At 37.3% G+C, this 18,442-nt stretch overlaps 1 protein-coding gene across 1 annotated transcript; it reads right to left on the minus strand.

The window, feature by feature from the left end:
- Nucleotides 1-2,807: 2,807 nt before the first annotated feature.
- LOC139739117 (transmembrane prolyl 4-hydroxylase-like) lies at nucleotides 2,808-17,901 on the minus strand. The gene is made up of 10 exons (XM_071649735.1): nucleotides 17,579-17,901; nucleotides 11,588-11,669; nucleotides 10,879-11,261; nucleotides 10,232-10,365; nucleotides 10,033-10,090; nucleotides 8,852-8,988; nucleotides 7,387-7,477; nucleotides 6,414-6,540; nucleotides 4,660-4,768; nucleotides 2,808-3,870 (listed from the first exon to the last, which is right to left on the minus strand). Exons 1-10 carry the CDS (start codon nucleotides 17,798-17,800, stop codon nucleotides 3,627-3,629), a joined length of 1,587 nt encoding a protein of 528 aa, XP_071505836.1. The 5' UTR covers nucleotides 17,801-17,901; the 3' UTR covers nucleotides 2,808-3,626.
- Nucleotides 17,902-18,442: the final 541 nt, after the last annotated feature.

The raw sequence follows: 18,442 nt of genomic DNA on the forward strand, positions 1-18,442 counted from the left end.
AGCCTGACTCTATTAAGCACGCATGGAGGACCCTGATGGAAATAGTAATTACCTTCATGCATATGCTTCCACGGATGAACTTCGACGGTACATTACCTTTTAGGAATCCATATTACCTGTATTCCAAAATGTGTCATTCGTGTAGAGTTACCGCCATGATTTTGTTATATCTATTACCAAGCACAGTAAAATGCACAAGCATGCAAAGTAGTATCTGAGGTTTAACCTATATGTGTGTGAACATGGAAACAGGACGCAAATGAATTCGTCCATTATGGAAATACAAAGTCGAAGTGTGCGTGTGTAAATACAGCCTAGGCAAAGGTGACAGGCAAAAAAAAAACAACAACAACAACAAGTAAATAATACGTGCTCTGTTTAGCTCGACTGTTGTGCTTGTTTCACCGATATCATTACATTGATTGTCATTTTGTATTATCATGACGACTATTATCAATCATGCATTACAAAACGCTGTTCAGAAAAAAAACCTAAATCACAACGTTCACAATGTAGAAATACTAAAAGGCTAACAGTACATTATTGTCAAGTAAGGAAAATGCGCTTTCAATGATTTCCCAAAGTGGTGTAGTGACCTGTCCAATGAAAACTTAATTTCAGTTCAATAACTGACTGAATTAATTATGTACTGGTGCTTCATCATGAGAGGATTTTAAGTCAGTTTTGTAAACTTTGCGATCCCTCTATCTGCACGAGGTGTGCCTGTTAGAAACCTATATGCCGATCAAACTACCACATGAAACATGCGATAATATGTATCTTCAGGAGTGTGGTTCCTTATTATGATTCTCGATATCCAACTTAAACCAAGCAATAGCAAAGGTGATGAGTGCATTTAGATATAGCCATACTAGGTGCGGGGATAAGATAGGTTTGAGAATGCGTACATAAACTCATGTGGTGAACCCGCTATAACATGAGGTTATTTCTAAAATTCCAGATGTTGATACTTGCGACACATGCAAAGAGTATTGCTGTCTTGACCGCCTGGTTCATATCGATCACGTAAAGATACAGTTGCGAGTCATCAGCGAAAATGCAGTGGTAAGGCATACTGAAAAATGTTGCAATGTAAACAATAGGCCTGTTTCATAGTGTAACCCATGGTTCCCAACGAAGACTAGGGACAAATAAGGAAAATGAAGTGATGAGGTGATCATTAAGTATGTTGACATGTCTTTTTAGAACACACCCCTTTTCGTAACAGTTACTTATGAAATCCCTTATTTGGCTTTACATACTTGTACTGGAAATAGTAAGTTTACATGGAGAATCAAATGAATAGCTGAGACCACCTGCAATATCAACTGTCATTTTCAGCAGGTACCTAATAACGTTTCCGAAATCTATCATCGATAGATAGTCTGTTGTTTACAGGTCAATAAACCGAGAGTCATGCATTCAAACTTGCGATGAACAAATGCATTCTCTATTTGTGACTCTGCACCTCAAAACAAACAAAAAGTCGCCAGACATGAATTTTTCGTTAAGACCATATTCTGAAAGAGCAGACTTTAAGCTTTAAAATGATGTATAACTCAAATCAAATGGACTCTCCTAACCTATCTAAATATTGGAAAGAAAGCACAAATTCAGGTAAAGTGTGAACTGAGAAAAGAGGCTCTGAAGTACAGTATCTATTCAAGCGCTTAATCTTTACCAAACTGTGCTGGCTGTGCGATGAATGGGACAAAAAACAGGAAGTAAACCACCAGAGTAACAACAATGAAGGGATTATCAGATTAAACGGAAATTAAGCATGCCTCATTAACACATTCTGTCCATAATAAATGCCAACTTTCAAAGCAGTAGCACCATCCTTTCAAAAGTTATTAGAGTTGAAAGTGAAGAGTGTGGACAAGGTTTTTCAGAAATGAAAAAGGGATTCTAAAGACACACATAATCACACTATTCCACCAAAAATGTTCGAGATAAACTGCTAAAAAAACACACTTTCCTGCCCGTTTTATGATACCAAATTTTAGCATAATGTAAAAGAAGACCCGCTCTTTCAGAAAATATGAAAAAGTTAAGTTCGGCTGGGTTGACCCATTTCACTTATTTCAGCCCTCATGCAAAATCAGTGTGTGCGACTTTATGTTCGTTTTGAGGTGCACGGTCACATTTAGCCTTTACGTTTTCCATTCTACTGGAAATATTGGATATGATCACACTACCAGTTTGCTATTAAACAAATGACTGAATTGTAGCGTACCTTTGGTACACACGCCTGGGCAAGATACTGGTTATATCCTAAATCATGCTAAATTGAAAGCCGAAACTAGAAGTCTAGGGTTCTATGATACATTCCATGTATTTCAGTTCCCACTTCAAAATACTTGAAATAAGTACTTGAATAAAGCATCAGGCTTATCATTAGGCCTACATTTTATAGAAGAATCAACTAAGACACAATAAGAAATTATACATGTTTGAAAGTGTTACCTCACAATAACAAGGAAGTAAACCTGCTTGTGTCAATGAAAACCCAAATTGAATACTATATGTCATGAAGGTAGCGTGAAGGGAACAAGGAATTATAAAGCTTTGGTCATGACATTAAAAACCTTAGTTTTTTGTTTATTAATACCAAACGCTATAAAAGACCAAAGGCATTTCTTTGAGAGAAATTCATAACTACGTTATGATGTTTAAATGCTTCCACCTGGACGTGAAGGGACAACCGGAATGTATTACCCCAGCCAGGACCATTCCGCCGCCCTTTATGTACATTATTACGTAATCATGATTATGACATCAAGCGCGGAGAAACATATTTTCGGGTAGGGTCACAGGGAAAAGAGCACCATAAAACAACGTTCCGTTTTAAATACTATAAATAATAGCTATTGGAAGTCCTTTTAATCGATAATAGAGAGACAATAGAGAGTGGGGGAAGAGAATGAGAACTTTGGCATCACTTGTGTGGAAAAATTGCGTATTATTGCACTATCGGATGATTTGAATCATAACTTACATAACAGACATTTATATAATTTTATGTGCTTTTTTGTATCATATAGATAAGTCAAATACCAGTCAGCGAATTGATAAACATAATCGAGTGACACCAAGTCGACATTATGTTCTCCAATGGAAGAATATTTTCGTGCAGACAATTTACACATTAGACCAAACGGCAGAACTATGAAATTACAGCACAGTCGATATATAGAATGAAAATGTCTAATTCAGCCTTGTACATGACGCTTAAAATTCGGCGATTGATGAATTGCCAACGGAATGTAAGTTTAAGAAACAGCATGTCATATAAGAATACCATTATGAAGTACTGCGAGCAAAAACAGCGCGCAAAATGTCTAGCGTTGTGCAGGTGGAAATGCTACAGCTATTGCCATCGCAAAATATCAGGTTGAAGGTAGATTATCTCACGATGTGGTGTACTTTGACTAACATGTACAATTAAACGGCTGATCACTGTTGTTGGTGGAAATGTTCAGCTTTTTGAAACATCAAAGATTAAACCGTTATTAGGTCCGTCGACTTCTACTCCAGACTGATTTTACTTCCCTCAATAGCACTTAAAACTGAACATTCGTAATATCCCTTCCTCCACAAGTCATTTCTTCTTACATGTCAATGTATTATAGTTCTGTTTTACTTTGCTCACGATCAGCATGGTCAATTAACTGATCACTCAATTTCCCCGACTCGACTGTTTCTGTCGAATAGCGTTCAGAGCCTGACGCAGCGCCTGACGCACGTTCGTTCGTCCCGTCCACCGATGATAAGCCGCTCACTACTCTGTCGTCTTCTTCACCGATTGTGGAGATTGCTCCTTCTTCACCACTTGGTTTTGGAGAACTCCATTCATGTAGTTTTTGTTGTCTGTACATCGACAATGGTAAAAAGGGATAAAGTACTGTTTTCCTGTCGCTGTATTTTTTTTTTACATTTGCTAGCCTTTATGCCTCACATTCCTTTAATCACTCGAAGCCTCTTATAGTCCCATCTCAGATGAGAACACTTGATCTAATTAAAATAGACATAACAAACATGACTTGGTACAGGTGTTATTCATTATAACAAATAGTGTGTTAAATTTATGTCATCGTCCCAAAAGCTCGAGCTCCTCATATTTTTCTTATTCTTCGCATTGATCATTTTGCCTCTACAAATCCACTAGCCAGGGATCACATTCCAATCTGTTTTAGATAAAATCTGCAGGCATACAAGTGCAAGTTATTCATTTGCTAATGGCAATTGGATACGTATTAGGTACATTGACAATAGAGATTGCGTCTTTAAACACTTTTTTAACCCGAACAGAATAAGTGAATAGAGCAAACTTTACCTTTCTGTTGGAGTTACGGGGTCAAAATAGAATAAACAAGATTCTTTGTTCGATCCATTACAATCGGGATAAAGACTTGTTAATCCGTAAAGAAAAACTGAAATAAAGAGCTGCTTTGAGTTGCTTTGGGTTTGTTTGCCTTTCTTCTGCAAATTTTGTTTTTGGCAGGACGGGATTTGATCTAAACAAGGAAAAACAGAACTTGGGAAATATTTCCTACCGTTTCAGACTGGAGGTAAATAAATGCCACGTTTTGAACTTTGCATAAGCTCATGCTCACCATATGGACCGTTTGTGTTTTGTTTTGTTTTGTTTTTGATTACCTTGCATAAACATCATCGACTGTGATCCAGTTGTTTGCTATCCACTTGACTCCTTTTCTGACGTCACAGCCACCATGAAGGGAATACTTGTCCACTGGACCTAACCAACCTGATAACCATTAACATGCAAACACTTCATGAGTAATAGATGGATTTAAAAAAATGCATTGATAGGTAGATAGTTGCAGTGGAATAAAAGATTAGAAACATGTCAATATAAAGTTAAAAAAAAAGAATTTTAAAAGAAGGGCTAATGATGACATTCATTAATTTGTGACATATCTGTGGAGAGAAATGTAGGGACGGTAAACCAATCTTAACGATTTCCTGTGTATTTGACTAATATGTCTAATCTATAATAAACTTAAAGAAAGAAGACAAATCAAATTAAAGAGTTCTTGGGTCGCGTTGTTGTTTCTTTTTTTGCAAGAAAAAAGTATCTGTTGGGAAGGCTTGATTATGTATTTAGGGAATAAGATATCTGTTAATATCATAAGCATATAAATCATCAGGAAAGCCATACGCGACGCTTGTTCGACTTTCTGACAATGACTCCTCATTCGCCTCGGTGACCTTCTTGCCTGAACTAGCTCCCTGTGTATGTACATAAATATCTCCGTAGCACAGTGAGCTTTGTACTTTACTGCTATTTTTTCCTACCATGACATTTACAGGTCCACCCGTAATATTTGCTCAAAGAATGTACTCACTGAAAACAATAAGCATACTGCCATCCTGCCTATTGTGAAAGCAGGGCTTGCAGTAAGACTGGTAATAAGACTTGGAATTTTTGTATAAGATATTGGTATTTTGAATGAAGTATGTTTGCATGAACACGCTGTACTTTGTCTCATCATAAAAATGTGAACTAGACATGAAAGAATGTCTGTATCGAAAAGATATACGACCACTATTGCAATCGCTAACAAAATGAATGCAAAACTGAATCAACTCAGTAACTGCTTATTTCGTTTATTTCATTTAAAATAACGGCACTTCCTCAACGTTACTATGGAATAAATGTCAGTAACACTTCACTGAGAGCTATTCCTGATAAACATTTCACGTTATCTACGTATTCAGATTATGTTGAAACAGACTGAATAATGTGAGCGGCAAAACAAGAAAGTTTCAGTTTCTCTTCAGTAATTAAGTAAATGTACGATTTTAATACTAAATGAATGATAAAGAACAACATTGTGGCAATTGCAAAATCCTGCATACAATGAGATGCACCTTACCAACAACGGTCTATTATGGGGTCATGGTCGTCAAATGCTATAGGCCTACACTTCTTTTTGTGTGTGTGCATGTGTGTACTTCGGAAGTTATGGCGGTTTCTACAGCGCGCCAAAGCGGTATCATCAATGGAATTCAGTTCAACGTGATAACTCCTTCCGACTAAAATAACAATGTAACATAGTCTTTGACGTTGATATATTGTGCAATATATGCATGAATTTTTTAACAGTTTTTAATTTCATATTGGTCATATGCATATTGACATGCTCTGGGAATATGAAAATGATGAATCATAGGGAAATATATGATATTTAAGTATACGGCTGATATGGTAAGCTAATGTGCATATCATTTTCAAGAGCAAAGGGAGTCGCAATGTACAACAACTTATCCGCAATAAAAGTATCAGAATGAACAAGGGTGTTTGCTTTGCACCAAGAAATCTCATTACGTTAAAATCATATGTCATATTAAGTGAACATACATGCAGATTATGACCACGCTATACTAACCCGTTTGTGGATGACGTTTGTGGTTGTACCACATGACTGCCATGCCTTTCTCCGGTTTCACTACGGCGTTAGCCTCGTAACAGTGATTTGACAGGTCACAAATTTTGCCAGAAATGTCATCATAGACCTTCAATGTAAATGATACACAATTCAAGTGGGATCATTTCGTTTTTATATTAATTTATCTATTTGCCATATTATTGAAGATTACAGAAATGTCGTCACAGACCTTCAATGTAACTCTGGCAACTCTGACCTTTTATGTACGTTTGAAAAATAGTTATTGTAGAGTAATATATTGTGTTTGGTAAATTGTGATTTTTGTTGTTATATTTTGTATTATGGTATAATTTGTTTTGTTTGTTTGTAAAGCGCATTGAAATTCTTTTCAGGTCTGAAATGCGCTTTGTAAGAATTTGTTATTATTATTATCATTATTATGTAAAATGAGGCCATATTTTCGAATTCACGTAATTAGTTACTATTGTAGACGCACACGACAGAAGCTGGGCAATCATTGATTAGCCGCAAATTTTACCTGAAAAGTCGTCATAGTCCGTCAATGTGATCTATTCCACATTTTAGTGATATTATTTTATTTTCGAATTCATGTATTGAGTTACCACATGATTATTGACGTTCATGACAAAAGCAAGGCAATCACTGATCATCTTTATCACTCTGTGAAAAAAGTTTTGTATTCGGAACTGTTATAAACTCATTAGATTGTGGGCTCTTTCAAGCAAGGCCATAATGCTGTGAAGGCTTAAACTTGCAGTCATAGGCAGTAAAACGAAAAAAATGACGATCAATGGATTTTCACTTATTTCCTCACAACTTCTTCGTGACGTTGTCATCGACATAAAGAAAAAAAAAGTCAACAAAGTCATAACCTCGGTGATGGAGGTAACAGCATATGTATGCGAAGTGTCTGGTATGAGGGACAAGGCTGGGTGATTTTGTGGTCCATTACCTGTTGATCAAACGTTTCGTTGTTTGCAAGCGGAAAAGCCGTCTCCCCCCCTTCCTCCACATCACTCAGGTAGTACATGATGGTAATATACCTGTGGAGACCAATGTTGTACGTTAGGCCGTAGGGCTCTGATATTGGGCCGAATGCATAAACGCTAGCAATTGCTTGTGCTAGCCTTTTACTCGAATCCGTATGCATAAAAACAAGCAATTGCTTGCGAGCAGAAGCTTTTGCTAGCAAGCACAAGCAATTGCTTGCTGCCCGCAAGCAATTGCTTAGAGACCAAACATTTGCTTAAAAACGTATGCTTAAAACATACCTTTTGCTTATTCTTGCTAGCAATTGCTTACGATTTTGCAAGCTCTGTAAAATGAGCTTAAGCTTTTGCTTAACTGGGACGTTCCCTTTTAAGTATCATATTCATATCAATAAAAGAAAGACCACACTTGCGCATGAGTGGTATAAATCTACGAGAAATTACTCCTAAGTAGTGTAAGAAACTTTTTCGTTTTAACAACGGGAATGTCCAGTGGTTAGCACGCAAAATGTGATGAAAAACAGGTAGGATGTCTGACTTCGGTGGAGAGCAAGGAGACCTCTCTCCACGTGCGATCTGGCACATCCGGGCTACTATAAGCAGTGGTGGGATCAGCCAGTACGTGTGTGTGTGTGTGTGTGTGTGTGTGTGTGTGTAGATGTGTGTGTGCATTTATGAGTGTCATTTCATAGCTCTTCTGCTATGTCAGGAAATGTTTCCGCACACACACGCCCTTTCAAATACATGCTGTCACACTCGCCTTTGTTCTTGTGTGCGCACAGGCGTGACGTCCCTTTTGTTGAAAACGTAAGCAATTGCTTGTGCGGGACAAGCAAAAGGTATAAGTACAAGCAAAAGGTTATGCATATGGATTTAAGCAATTGCTTGAGCTAGACCTTTTGCTAGACGAGCTTGTGCTTTTGCTTGAAGCAATTGCTTACAAGCAATTGCTTGTTTTATGCATTCGGCCCAATGAGATGAAGTTTTGGGCCATACACATCATTTCCATGCTTCTCAAATTTCCGAGCAATATGCTTCTGGTTAAATGGTTCTAAAGATATGTCTATCATTCACGTATTGTCATGGTAGTAAACACTTGATCGTGTTGGCATTTTCAAGCTGTCTGTTGGCTGCTAGGAAGAATGAGAAATCATCGAAAGCCCAGAAGATGGATAGGGTAAAATAAATAACATGATAGATCAATATGTCATATCATATCAACATTGATTGGGTCGTGTTCTTTGCCACAATTCAATTATTTTTTTTTTCTGTTTTATGAGGGAACTAAAATGATTACCATGCCACACCAACCAACACTACGAAATACAGCGTTATATTGAAATCACAATTAAGGGATGCTGGAGTAAAATAGTAAAATACTTGGAAATTGCGCATGACAAAGATATTCTCTTATTGCAATACACTGACCGACACAATCTGCCTTTTGGATGTGTGTGATGCACTCCTTCAAAAACAGTCTTAGTGTGTATGCATTCCTTGTCCGTGTCGAATTCTTCAGTGTCGTAGTGAGCATGATAATGACCTCCCGGAAAGTAACGGGCAACCTGCAGAGAAAAGATCGCTGTCATTATATCATACTCCTTTCCTTTAACTTTATCCGATAAAACCAGTATGCCTATATTTCAGGCATTTCATTATCATCAATAATTTGTGGGAATCTCACTTTGAAAAGTGTTCAATTGACAGGCGGTTAATTTAAAGTAACGCAAGTTCCTGGTTTCTGTCGCACTGAAGAAAAAAAAAGATTGTAAAAGCAACAATATATCAAAGGATTCTAGGATTCAGACCTACTCCTCTTTCAAGTGCATTCGGTGGAACATTTCTCTCTCTCCCTCTCTCTCTCTCTCTTCTTAATTGAACTCAGACTTTACCAAACCCAAATTCCAATAAATACTTGTAACAGTATCACTATATCAGGAAAATATGTTCAGGCTTGATTTATTTTCTTTCTTTCTTCTTTGCATTTTGATCATAGAAATTTGCCTTCCGTGGGGTAGTTACACATAGTTCATATTAACATATCAACAGTATCATTGTCATCAATATGGTTGCAGCTATTGTTTGGCATTACTCCATAGTGAAGGTATGAAATTATTGAGCAAAAGACAAAAAATGGCTGATGAATGTAAACAGAAGGATCAGATCGTTATGCACAACCTTCAGCCAAAGCGCAGAATCATGCAAAGACTTTCAAAAGATGATTGACATTAAGATTGGCACCATGTAGCTCCATTTTGGCACCAAGTGAGGTATTATCACACCTGCATGCAAACTCTCTCTGCTTTCATTGGTATCACTTTATCATGATCAGTCAGTCCAAAAGCACTCATATGATTTGCATTTGTTAACCCACCATTTCTGTTTTCCTTTCATTCAGAAACATGCAGAGAAATTTACCACCAAACACACACACACACACACACACACACACTTTACGGGAGAATTCGAAAAAATATTGTAAGTATGAATTACCCCCGGAAGTTTTGAAGGTGGGAAAATATTCTCTCCTTGTTTTTCATCAAATTTGTCTAGTAACAAAATAGTCACTTGCAAGAAACCTCATATATTTACAAACACATAAACCTTACCTGCATGTGCTCACTAGTCTGTAATATATTCGGATCCAGCTTCGTAAGCCCAGATAACCTTTTAGTAAAACAAAAAGATCCATACAACATTGTTCGATACAATCCTTATACAGCAAACTGAGCAGTTACACCTTACACGGAACACAAAACAGACACAGATGATAAATGACACGTACATCATAAATGAGATAGGTCTTACCTGTCCCCGAGATCATTCAACAGTCCACCTGGCAAGTTCCTCCAATCAACCCATGTCTGATCGCTGATGCGGCCACGCCCTTTTGACGCCACCGACATATCAATTTGTCCCGCAGTTCGTAAAGAAAACCAGTTCTATGGACAATACAAAAGACAACGGAAGCAAATGTAGCTCTCTTTCTTTTTTACATCTTTATATGAAGTATGTTCCAATTTTCTTCGCAAAATCAAACACTATTTCGCACCTCTGCAGTCAACTTTGAGAATAACTCTACGAGCTTCTGTCAAACCAATCACGTATACATGCCGAGAGGTAAATGACATGTAATAATCAGTCACAAAAAAAAGAAAAAAAAAAAAGAAACAGAACAATCGTCTCAGCAAATTTTTTTCTGTGTTTTTTTTTTCATTGGCTGTACAACTTATACGATGGTCGTCGTTATAATGAGCACTGCGGTTATTATAGTTTACGTTATTTATAAATCAATTGTTTTATTTCATTAGGACTGTAGGCCCCACATGCTTTCTTGTTAGATGTTGTATAGCAGATTGGTAGTAAACGTGATTACTGCCTGAGTCTGAGGTGAGCCATGGTTTTCTGCAAATTATCATACGCAAAGAAGCCCTTTGTAATCATAAATATCTCACTTTCATCATGGCTTCTACATCCCTGCTGTGCATCGCCCAAAATTCATTCAGTCCTAAATGTAGGTCTGAATCTGCGTCCAAGTCGAAATCCAAGAAGAGACGCTGTATTTCGGCAATAGACAGCTCGCCTTCATCCGTTGTGTACCCGGGCAGACACGCCTGAACCTCTTTGTAATCAAGTAGTCCATTTGCATCTTCGTCATACTTGGCAAAAGTAGCTCCCCATTCAGTCTGGTTGTATGACGTCGTGCTCCCGTCTTTTGTGTAGACACCGTACTTCTCGTCGAACTCTGCTGTTACTACTTTGCTGCGCGTAAGTCCAACTGACTCCCCATAGGCGATGAGACTGTCACACTCTTCCCGCGAGATCAGGTTTCTTACTTCTGCAGAAATGTCGGGACGTTATCAAACAGGACATAATAGGAGCGTGGCGTATTATGATACCAAGACAATGGGATGGAGAAGATTTTTCGATGGATCAAAACTTACTTCGGTGCTTTAATTGCTTTATGTCTTATCGTTATAAACCACTCTGATAAAGTACTGAAGTCATCACCTTTTCTTTATTTTTTTTTTCAGAACATGCAGGTTTTAATGCAAACTCTTTCTCCCTCACACACACACACGCACGCACACACACACAGTAGCTATGAGAAGAGACCAGATACTGAAACTGGGCAAAACCCTGCTTATACTGCTCTTCACTTACCGAAGAGGGGCGGGTTTTTGGCCACTGTCGTCATTTCCACTGTTCTGTAAGGAGTAACCTTTACATTCTGGACATAGCCAATCTGAAATACACAAAAATCAGAAGGATTAAACTTATGGTAGGAATTACTTACCACATACGTACGGGGTGGGGTGTCTTTTGAAGTGTTTAAACACCTCCCCTAGCATAATGTACAGCAATGGGCCTTTAGTGCAATTATTTTGTGTTAAAACTTGTAATTTTGGGTATAATTACGTTCATTTTCTAACTTCACCTAATGATAGAGCGTAAAAGTCAATCTCGTCCAGAAATATGTGCAAAAGTGTAAATCTGAGCTCTGTGTTGCGAAATTGTTTGAAATTGTGCCCTCCTAGTAAAGCCAATTTTATAATTTTTTCAATTAATTTCGATAAATGAATAGTTCTTTATAAAATGATATGTTAGAGTCGTGTCAAGACGTAACCTTCTAAGAAATCACGTGGACGCCAATGGCACTAACTATCCACACACGGAGACGCATAATCAATATCTATCATGTTCATGGGCACGATAGGTCGTTACTTTGGAACAAAATTTCAATGTGTATCTCAGTCGTTTCGCAGTCGCGTCTTCATTATCACTTTCTGTCTTTTAACCTTGTGCTTGTTTGTTTGGTTTTTTTTCGAAATGAAGTAAGCAATGTGATATCATGCGAAAGATTGCAACCGAGCAGACGGTTTTTAATCACTCTATTGTCCTTGTTTCAGTATCACAACAGTCAGTCATGCATTCAGTATGCATCAACTTTTCTCGATGAGAGCTGCCAAGGACAAAATTCAGTGATGTAAAATTATCCTACGTTAAACAGGTTTTCATTTGCCCCGTATAACGAAATCTAGAAATGATCGAGCAGCGGCATCTATCTTAGATGAACTTCTCTATAGACTTTCTCTGCACTTGCTACTCCATAAATGATATAGTTTGAAGACATTTTCAAAGATCATGTAGGTAAATATTGTGAGTTATTGCTTTTTAAGGCCTATGAAAAAACAACAACAACCACTGGTCTTTTTTTTTGTGTGTGTTTACGTGTATGAATGACCGTATCTATTAGGAACCATAGGAAGACTTTAATTCCTATACCTTTTGTACTCACATAACCATGAAGTACTGAATAAAGTAAATTACTGAAATTTTTGCAGCATGATTTTGAACTTTTTAAGCAGTCTATAACAGAATACCTACAATAAGCTCCCAGTAACTGATCAATTATCTCATATTACATTACATATGCCGTGCCGTCATAGTCCGTCAGCAACACTGCATTACACAGGGTCTGACACGTGTTAGGGGTCAGTACTGATTATTGCGCTGTCACACAACCATTATAAACTTGCGGTTTATATTACATAAAGATTTTGCTAAATCTATTTGTTAAATTGTTACGTGGTTCAACGTTTGCATGTGTGAATGTTGAAATGGTCATAACCACTCGGTACTTTCACTTCGTTGAACACGATACTCAACGCAGTCCACGTAGAGCGTCTGCTGAAGGTTTGTGTTTTTTGTGTTTTTTGTGTGTGTGAATATTGGTACTTTGTTGCGTTGTTAATGTGATAGGTTGCACGCAAGAGTTAGCATGAATTAAAGTGCACTTCAATAGCGCGCACTATAAATAAGATAGGAAGGCTTCGAATATTTTCATGAAACTGTTGTATCAAGGGCATGTATACAAACGCGAATGGGATGAGTGTCCTATTGATTTGAAAATGAAATATATGTATTATACATGTTTTTTTCAAAAACATTCATTACATTTTTCTTTTACCTGAAAACTATAAGAATTTGTCGAATTCTTTGCATTTAATTTATGTATTTTATCTTGTTATAACCTAGCACAATGAGCCCTATAAGAGGGAAAACGGGTTATAGTTGTATCATCGACCTCCAAAAATTTCTCTGTATGCTATTTTTCAGTACAAACCAAGGGGAGAGTTGTGAATTGAAGTTATCATCATTTTTTTTTCTATTGCACATGCGATGTGGCAACCGGTTCCATGACATTTGCCCTGTTGTGACAGTTGCTCCAATGAAATATCTGCACGCTAAGCCAAACATAAATTCTACCAACAAACATAGCCCTAACCCTAATCCTAATCCTCACATCAAACTAAACCTAAAACCCTATCACAACCCTAACACTAACCCTATCTAGGTCTCGGGAGAGAATAAGACCAGAGTAATTGTCGCAGGAGCAAATGTCGTGTCACCGTGGGAACCATTATTCATAGTCGTTGGAAGCATGTAAGAATTTGCCATTATTTTTATTATTATCATTGTTATTATCATTACTATTATTATTATTATCATTAGTATTTTATTCGGCAGAAGACATACAATACAAAATCAATTACAATTCGACATAATCAATCATTACAATAAGACAAAAATACTTAAACACTGGATGCGTTTGACAGGACTGCCAGATATTGGGCAAGTTAACTGAATACTGTACTGTAGTCCGCCCTAACCTATATCCCTGCCAGGCGCACTCAGTGTTACAGATTTATGTGGCAATTATGTGATGGCATTGATTATCATAATAAAAATAGCATATGGCTACCATAATAAAGATAGCATATAATATTCCATAGCATACTCATTTCATTTCCGATTTGGATGAAACTTCTATCATTCTAGTCAAATTGAGCTTGGTTGTAAAAGAATTTTTAAAGCGAAATTCCCTCGATATGACATTTTGATATAAGCTAGATATCCATATGTGTTTTATTATTTATGTATAACAGAAACAAACCCTCTATTATTTAAAAAAATACAATTACCTACGGATCGCGCGCGGTGCAGTACTTTACAGAGTCAAACATTTCCGATCTATAAAAAGCAAACTACACACAGTAAAGACAACAATAATGCAAACCCGTGTCTTTAATACTAGTATTTCAGAAGTCTCGGTCTTTTTCCATGATATTTTTTTTTTCATTTATGATATTCGTGTTCCTTAAATGATCTCTTTATTCTAGTTTATTCGGCAGGTTAAAGGTGATGCCTGCTGGACATAAATATACAGGTGGTTCAAAAGGTCGATAACTTAGATACTGAGGCTGAACGTGCAGAATGTATACGACGAACAGCCTTTTTCGATCCTACACGTTACAGAATATAATCAGCATATGAAAATGATTATGAATGAAACATATTACATTTATGTATCACATTCCATGAATGCGGTAGGGTGATGTTGTGAAAGTCTAGTTGGTGTTCTATTACTTTCACATATTAAACATTGCAGACTGCTGTAGGCATCGTGTTAGTAATTCTATAATCAAAATAATTGCCTACTTATGTCCTTCTTGCCGTCAATGCTTGGCAAGCATCAGACACCGATACCCGCATTGAAGTTGCATTTTCAATATCTGCGCATATCGACCCATTCGTTCTCCTACGCTAACAGCTGTAACAGCAATAGCTTAAGTCGAGAAGACGTGTAGGCTACGAGCTCTTTCAGTAATTAAAGCAATATTGCTGATACCATTCCATGCGAGATATCATCGCATGAAGGCAGGAGACGAATTAAACTCTTGCTATATAGCGTGTTGGTCAAATCTTTAAATTGCCCGAAATGGTTTGAAAAATAAATATGTGACACGCATCGGCTGCAATCACGCCTTTTATGTTATGGTACTCCTAAAACGTATAGGTAGACAGTGTCAAATACTGCCTTAACTTTAAGCTTTGTAAATTGGGAATAGCTTAATGCTGAGGACTGCATGTAACTTGAATACTATGATATATTAGTCAGGAAGACGGCCAATTGCTTTTGATATGCAGTGGCACAAGTGTGCGCATTCTGCCAATGAAAGCAGTTGAAGTTTATCACATAACTTACATAATATTTGTACGCTGTTGCCACTGTAAGAAGTAGACACTGTACGTATTTCTTACAAAATTTATCAAGCAATGTTCAGCTATCCAAACATTAACTAAATCATTTATCCAATTTTGCCGCACTACATTTTAAGTAAACATATGCGAATCGCATTAAAATGTTAGTAAGATGTATCATACCGTATATCAGCAGATTAACTTCAGAATGTTTCGTCATATGATAAAGCCCAAGTTATTTTGACCCTTCCCAGGCTCAAGGGGGCATATTGTGCTCCCTCTGTCTTTATCATATGATGTACCACCGTCAGATTTGGCACATTGATAGAGCAAGTCATACTCTACATGACTTTACCATTCAACTTTCTCAAGGTTACCAATTGGGACCGCTATTCACCACGATTCAAAGAATACACAGAAAATATGCTAAAATCGTGTTTTTCCTAATATATGTCTGTATTATTACACCTATTGCTTTTATATTTACAAGAAAGAGCAATTCAAACTTGACTGTTTGTTATGCTTGAAATGTCTCAAGGTTACGATGTGGGGGCGATATTCGACATTATAATCTAAAGAATTATATAATGGAATTAACTGTACCCTTTTTGTGTGTCTTTAGAATTTGCCCAATAACTTTTATATCATTATATCCATAATATTGGAAATCTTGAGTTTGCAGATTGATAACAATAGACATAATAATGACACTAAAGATAAAACGAGTGTATAAGATTCAAAATTATACAAAATTAAAGGGAAAACTTTCGAAACTGCTATTTTCAATCATTCCTTTTGCATCTATTGTTTTAATGCCCCTTTGTCACATGAAAAACAAAAGAAATGATAAGAAGACTATCCTAGGGCCATTCTCAACCATATAATTACTTCATCCTTTAGCAAATTGTGGCCAGGAAAACACACATTCTATCCACTGTTACACTTTTAACTAAGGGACAGAAAAATACACAAAATTGGACATACATGGTTGTTTATTTATGGTTGCCATGGCAACCAGCAATATAAAGCATACCTAATTATAATATATCAAAATGTTTGCAATAGGATTTGAGGAAAATTTACCAAATTTAGTCGAAATTGAGCGAAGCGTGTATGAGTAGCAAATGAAAATACGATGGGGCACAATGTGCCCCCTTGCCATGGGCTGAGGTTTAAGGAACTGCTCTTCAATTTCATGACAAGTGTCACATGCGATAACATCCCTCGTGTCAAAAGCAACAATGAACACGTCAATTCACCTAGACAATGCAGCTGATGAGAAACATTCAGTCACCAGTCATTCTGGGAAAAAATCCTGTTCGTGTGCGGATTCATACGCACACAATTTATTGCTAACATACAATAATGTAACCCTTACTTCTAATCACTCTCCATATGTTTCGTGCATATGTTTAATTGATAACTAATTCATGTATCATGATAGCGTTTTATAACACAGAAGAGTTCCCCAAATTTCGTCAAGTGCAGACAACGAACATATTTTCAAAAGAAGTTAGAGAATCTTTTTTTTAATATGCACTATACACTCAAATACGTCCAATAATTAATGGTGGTTATTATTTCTTGGTTATTTATTCATCAACAATCTAACAATTGTCATGATTAATTCATTACGTGTTCAGATTTAAGCCTGCTGTCAGTTTTTGCTATTTTGAGCTCATAGACAATAAATGCCGATTGCGCGAACACACCCCACCCCGATATTCAGTCGTATAAAGCAGGGACATTATGAACATAAACTTGGCACTATAAAAGTTGAACAGAGGCTACGACATTACTCTGTAATACTTGCAGGAGGAAGAGAATAATGCGGGAGTCATGTAATTGTGAAACATAATTAAAATCCGAGCCACCCGACATCTTCGTGAGAAGTAATGAAAATATTTTATTGTGCAGATGTCGATAGTTTAATTTTCAGTACAAAGGAGTAATAAAGAGGCTGTATGATTTCAACCCACTTATTTTCCTGCTCACTTAACATTCATTTAATCTGGAATTTAATTTATCCATATTTACTTGGTGCTTCCTATCAGTACAAGCGCAGGCCCTGATATATCTGTTCAAAACACACTTCTAAAAGGAACCTACCGCCACTGGATCTATCATGTACAATGCCTGTAAGGGTTCCTGTGTCTCTTCTGTCGCATCATTAATGCTTTCTGTAAACTGGCTGTGTCTGACATCGTTGGTCCTATCAATGGTTCCTTCGTCGAGGTTGCTGGACTGGTCTTCCTGTGAGAACGCAAGACCGACAACGAATGTGATCATCAGCAACAGCGTTGTACTCGCCTTTAGCAGTGCGAACCCCATGACGAGATTCAAGCGTGCTCCTCACTCGAATCGAACCTGTAAAATGTTCGATAGCACGATGACGGCCAAGGGACACTTCGCAAATACCATCAACTAAACGCGCGCAGACGAAGTCTTTTCGTTTATCTTTCCTGTGTACGTACATAATATCCCGGCAGTATACTACTAATGTGCTTAATGCCTCACAGATTGCTGCAGAAACGTAACCGTGTGCTCTGCACTCGGTTGCAGTTCTCTCTACTTTCACGTTTTTACGATATTATGAGCTAAGATTTTCACAAATTTTGTACCCGCTACAATATCGGGTTCAGCAGCAAGGAGAGTTTGGTGCCATGGAACCTAATCTGAACTATCTAGTACTATTTGTCTGATGGTGAAAAAGAGAAAAATGCAAACACACACACACACACACACACACACACACAAACACGAACAAACAAACAAACAGAAAACATGGGTACATAGGACTCATTCAAGCCATTTTAGGTCACCTGAGCCCAAGACTCAGTAAGCGATCGCGGTCATTCATTGTCCGTCGTGCGTCGTATGTAAACTTTTGAGGTGATACGCTAAACGGCCTATCACCTATTAGTGTTTGCTCGAAATTCCCATTTCTTTCTGACGAATTTTGTAAACAAAATA

This window comes from Diadema antillarum, unplaced genomic scaffold (genome assembly GCF_040938485.1).
Source record: "Diadema antillarum isolate AM-2024a unplaced genomic scaffold, OU_Dant_1.0 seq00000783_RagTag, whole genome shotgun sequence".
In the NCBI taxonomy this organism is placed as follows: domain Eukaryota; kingdom Metazoa; phylum Echinodermata; class Echinoidea; order Diadematoida; family Diadematidae; genus Diadema; species Diadema antillarum.